Source organism: Juglans regia, chromosome 13, assembly GCF_001411555.2.
Source record: "Juglans regia cultivar Chandler chromosome 13, Walnut 2.0, whole genome shotgun sequence".
In the NCBI taxonomy this organism is placed as follows: domain Eukaryota; kingdom Viridiplantae; phylum Streptophyta; class Magnoliopsida; order Fagales; family Juglandaceae; genus Juglans; species Juglans regia.
The window spans coordinates 10,178,771-10,184,770 of record NC_049913.1 but is presented as its reverse complement, the minus strand read 5'-3'; the positions used below and the strand labels follow the sequence as shown (position 1 = coordinate 10,184,770).

Genomic DNA, 6,000 nt, shown 5'->3' with positions numbered 1-6,000 from the left:
CTATGGAAATTGCGAAAAGGTAGTACCGTTCCAGAACACCTGAAACGTAGACTCGATCGATCTACAAACATGACATGATCATCGATATAAATATTCCAAATTAAGTTGGAGAAAACAGAAGTATTATGTATCAAACTTTGGCTGAACCACGTCAGGCACTGGCAGGCATTAATGTTGCCCACACCAAAAAGCTAATTAGAACAGACAGTTCTTTTCTTGGGTGTTTTTAGTGGATTGAGTTTTCAAATGTTTTGCTTGTTATAGTAGTTACTGTTGGAAGAAGCACTAACACCAGCACCCTCCACCACCATTTGTCCCTTTTGGCCGTCATATTCTGTGCAACACTAAACTGGCCATGGGGCCTCCTTGAGGTGTGACTCAAGCTTATTCCCCACATGGCTCACCCAACTCTGCTTCTTCTTCTCCCTATTGACAACAATATTAGAATGGTTAGAAGATTTTGCATTACTCAATAACTTTTTCTTCTCTACTGTGTCGTATTCGATCCTTCCGGCTGGCCTGATTCGTATTGAACAGGCGGAAGTATACGATCAAAGTTTTGTTGGTTCTGGATATGATGGAGAGATAGTCATTAATTATTCAGTCTTTGATATCCTTATATCCACTTGCCAAAAAAAGAAAATCTCCCTTTTTCAGGAATTCTCTTCTTCAAGCTGCATGACATGATATGTGCGGCGAGAAGAACTACAATAGTTTCATCTAAGTATTGATTATAATAATTGGAGGGAATTGAGCCATGCAAAGATAAAAGTGGTCAAAAGATGTTATTGGAAGGTCTGTTTCCGCACATAGCTCAAGTTGATCATGACAAAAGACTTGGGGAAAACCATAGTAGACATGAGGGACATAGACTAAATTAGGAAAAACAGCCCTCGTGACTATTGACTAATCTTAATGAAGCAAGTCTACAGAATTAGAGATGGATTGGTTGGAGGATTCAGCTCTGAGATGAGCCGTGTTGCAAGGAACCTCTTCTAAGTCTCTGAACGTGGCAGTGTAAGGGCTGTCAATTTGCAGGCTTGTGAACATTTGGCGAAGATCAGAAGTTTCTTCCTTGAGCCTTGCATTCTCCTGAAGAACCCGGTCATGGCACTCGGTTACATGATTCAACTTTTCTATCAGGTTGTGGTTCTCTGTTCGAAGCCTTACCACCTGTGACCAGAGTTCATCTAGGTGCTTTTGTTTCCTCATCCGTGATCTGCGAGCAGATTCTCTGTTAGAAATCATTCTCCGCTGCTTCCTTTCATCGATGATGCTGAGTTGATGCTCCTCAGCTTCATCAGAAGTACTGGAGTTATTGCTGATACAGGAGTATTGTGGGTTAAGCTCATAGCCTTGAGACGGGAAGAGAGAGTTGGGTAAGTTGCTTAAGAATCTATTGAAATAAAGGTGATCAGGTGTATTGCTCTGCATCATGCCAAAGCCAGTGGGAATTGGGATAGGGGTTTCTTGGGCTAGATAATGAATTCCAGTGATCTCAGCTGGAAGCATAATTCGAACTTTGAAGATAATGATATGATCCGAAGGGTTTAATTTGTTGCAGAGATTGCTGAAGAGGATAGGGAATTAGGACAGCATGAGAAATGGAGGGGTTTTATAGGAGGAAAAATACTAGAGAAGTGGGCCAGTTTGAGCAACAAAGTGTTACAGCGTCAGGGGGCTTACATGAGAAGAATTTAAAAACGATATTCTGGAATGCCACTGCAGATGTCTATCTAATGATGCATGAGGATGAGGTTTTAGATATGCCTCTCTTTACAAAACCACTTTACATAACATTGATGCTGTTTTGAGTTCATGTCATGGGTCGGTGACTTTTTATGTATGCATGCATGCATGCATGTATCCAAATAATTGAGTATGGACATGCATGCAGCATCCATAGAAATTCAATATTTGGATAATTATTTTGGAATCAGGTATAATGCTTACAGGAGAGAGAAGTTCCTGATGTGGAATTGCAATAATTTAGGTATGGAATTGGTTGAAAGAAGAAATGGTGTCAAATGTCAATTTGAGGAGAGTTTTCTTCTTTTAAAAAATTTACGTGCAGTCAACTTTTGCGTACTCTTTATGCATTCTACTAATGTGATTGATTGCATGCGTAACTTTTTTTTAATATAAAATAATTCATTTGGCCAATCATATCAATGAAGTGTGTAAAGAATACGCAAAAGTGACTGTAGAATGTATAACTCCTTTCAAAACTCTAACAGCTAGCCTAAAAAAAAAAACTTCTCATATATGATTGGTGACGAAATGAAGGTCAGTTTAAAAAGGCAAACTATTAAATAATATTAGGGCTTTGACATTAATCCTGTTTACTACAATTTTGATGACTCACCAAGCACTTCCTTCTGGATTGGTGGGACCATCAGGATGCAATTGTCCACATATTGCATATCATCACATTGAACTGAACTAGCTCAGCAATACCATTATCTGCAGATTATCATCCCTGCAGTATGAAACACTTGAAAAAGTACTACTTTCTCATGAACACAGATCAATTAATTAATTAGAAAGAGCCCTTGATCCAAACTTTTCCATGAAGAATCATGATCATGTTAATGGTGCTGTATCGATCAGTGAATGTTATATATACATATTAATGTTACAGAAAATATGACATATTCATCTTGGAAAAAGGGAAAATATATACATGAGTAGTCGAGATCACTATATGAGAGTTGAGTTGCATCATCATCATGATTTGAAGGTTCAGTGCGTTTTTATATGTTTAAAAATCTTGTTCTTCTTCCAGGGCGCATCAGCAACTAGCAAGCACCTCTTTTTTATGATCCATGTATACAGAAACAATGTATGCTATTCTAATCTAATTGCCTCATCATGAACTAACATATCAAATGTAGATTTATATATAATAAATTAGACCTAATTAATTAATTAAATGTAGAAGCTGGAGTACTAGTGAGTCTCCCGGCGGCCGGCCCTGATCAGTGCATTTATATTTATATATATAATCCATTATATATATATATATATATATATATATATATATATATATGCTTTCTTGTTTGATTTTTAATTATAATTAACTCATTGTTGCAGATCATCGATTATTTTTATAAACAGAAAAAGAAGAGTACTGATCCGAGTGGATTAGCTCAAAAAAGTCTTGGCAAATCCCAGAGGCAGCAACTTGCAAACGCAAACGTTTTATTCTCTATATTTTAATTACAGATTATCAGTTTCAATATTCTATTCCAATCTTTAATTAATTATATGTTTCACAATTAAAAGTACGCAGTAGTTTAGGTGATTCCCACTAGATCAGATCGAACACTAGCTAGCTTTCCTTCGGCCTACCAAGCTTCTTATAATGCTAATTATCCGATCCATGATGGCTTAATTAATTAAAATTAACTGGGAAAAAAAATAAATAAATAGGAAAGTAAAAAGCAATTTAGCAACTTTAATTATAATGGATCTCATAGCAAGTTGGCCTATTTTTTAAAAGAATATTTTTGTTTGTTACTCATGCATATATACGTTTCTTTTCTTTTTTTTTTTTTTTAATTTACTAATAATTTAAGGGTTCATGTCAAAATTATGAGATTAGTTTGTTATGTCCACTTTTTTGCATTAATTTTCTTTGAAATACGACTGATCATGCTGCTAGATGCAAAACCTTTAAGGTTCATTTGAATAGTGAGATGAGATAAAATAATTTTAGATGAGTTAAATAAAATATTGTTAGAATATTATTTTTTAATATTATTATTATTTTGAGATTTGAAAAAAGTTGAAATATTGTTTATTATATTTTGTATGAAAATTTGAAAAAGTTGTAATGACGAGATGAGATTGGTTGAGAGTGTTTTTGTATTCAAACAGGGCCTTAATCTTTCTCCGGCCTAGCCTAGAATATATATAGAGTAATGATACAGGTAGAATTTGTTTTTTACAACCTTTACACATTAATCATGTTTTAAAAATTGAGTATTTTTATAAAATGATGTTATTTTTATAAATTACTTTTCAAAAATATACCTCATTTAATTTAAAATAGAATCACGATATAAATTAGGGTTGTAAAATGAGTTGTGTTTGTATTATATTTTCCATATATTTTATGATCATTATAAGTACCGCGTAGTACGTACGTAGGATATTTAAATCGGTCCCAAACTTCTATCACAATATTGTACGTACACCAGTCCTATATATAATGTGTATATGAATATAGATTAATAAAAATTGATCATATGGAACCTAGGACTACTAAAAATCTTGACATCAGACAGTATAGATATAGATCGACCATATTAAAAAATAGAGCAGACCAGAGACGGGCATGCGCCACTCAACTTGTCATGCATAACACTAAATCTATGATTAATCCCGAGAATATTTGGCCCTCTACGATCCACATATATTTATATTTATATATATATATATATATATATATATATATATATATATATACCAATTACAATCAACAAAAGAAAGAAAGAAAGAATGAAAGGCCAATATGAATTATTGGGTTTGATTAAATATTATAAGATCACATGAGGAGAAGAGAGCCGAAATTTATTAGCTAGGGTCCTACGTACCAACTGCAGAAAACAACAAAAGAGTACGTACTACGTGCTGAGAAAAATATATAAGGATGTAGAATCTTATATATATATATATATATAGCATCATCCATGGCTGGCTGGCTATATTTGTTTCTTACATATATATATATATATATATATATATATATATATGCTTTCTCTGTAAATGAATTTAGCTTCTTAATTTCAAAAAAGAAAAATTATGCAGACAAAGGGGTAGAGAGTACCGCAAATGGACCTTGAGTGCTGGGTATGGAGGGGGACTCGATTTAACGGCTACTCATTTTGCTACCAACGAGTGTGGGTCCATTTTCACGATCCCGCGTGGGTGATATTGCCGGCTGCAACCAGCCTCCCCACCCCCACCCAATGCCACACTCCGCGTCAATTCAACTCCAGAAAAGCCAACCCATGATCTCTCTCTCTCTCTCTCCAAGACTAGTAGTACATGACACACAGACACACCCACATGATATTCTTGAACTACAATGACATCTTAATGCATGACTGATTAAATATTGCTGGAAGTACTACCCTGCATATATATATTCTGCTGTACAAGTTGTTGATGGATCACAATATGTGTTGCGAGTGCTAAATGATCATCAATATGCATGTATTCGTATTCATCGTATGTGTGGATTATTGATTTTGTTGCTCAGTGATGATGAAGATAGTTTTCCTTTCTTTGTAAGGCAGAGATCGATACATTTTAATTATATTGGTGCATGCAAGTACTTGAACAAAAGTTATAAAGTGGCATATTTATTGGTGCATGCAAGTACTTGATCAACAAAAGTTATAAAGTGGTATATTTAAATGTAAGAGTACTTTTATTAAAACTTTATGTCTTACACACTCATATCTTAATGGGTTTAGAATAGTTCAAATATTATCACTTAATTAATGACTCGTAATGGGCCACGAATATCTTTATTCTCGCTAGTCATAGAGATCTCTAGATTTTATGATGGTCAAAAGTCTATAAATAACACTGAATGATTAAGGGTTCTCACCTATAATATTATTGTGCTTCTAGCCATCAGGAGATACTTAAAGATAAAATTGTTAGGATAATCATTCTATCATAGTCAGGTCAGATTCTTCATTGATCTATAATGGAAGGAGGTATGTTTTCTAACTGTTGTTATTTTATTATCGTGGATCAGAGAAAATCGAAGATCTAAATATTAATATTCATGTTCAAAAAATTTTTAACATGTGGTATCAGAAGCTACATGTTACATATATTTATGATTTTGATAAAAATATATAATACGTAAATGTCTACTTGATTTTATACATGCCTCCCGTGTGTTTCTCTCAATTTTTATTTTATTGTGGTCTAACTGAAAAGTTAAAAATCAGTATCTTTCTTTTGGTCTGAAACAAAAAC

General features: G+C 33.9%; 1 protein-coding gene across 1 annotated transcript; it reads right to left on the bottom strand.

Moving 5' to 3' along the window:
• Positions 1–764: 764 nt before the first annotated feature.
• On the bottom strand, positions 765–1,646 carry LOC109015218 (basic leucine zipper 43-like). Its single transcript, XM_018997697.2, has one exon. It carries the CDS (start codon positions 1,510–1,512, stop codon positions 913–915), a length of 600 nt encoding a protein of 199 aa, XP_018853242.2. The 5' UTR covers positions 1,513–1,646; the 3' UTR covers positions 765–912.
• Between the last annotated feature and the right edge of the window lie 4,354 nt (positions 1,647–6,000).

What these genes read in the sequence shown, in the direction of transcription:
- LOC109015218 (XM_018997697.2), bottom strand. Translation starts at nt 1,512, where the DNA reads ATGCTTCCAGCTGAGATCACTGGAATTCATTATCTAGCCCAAGAAACC.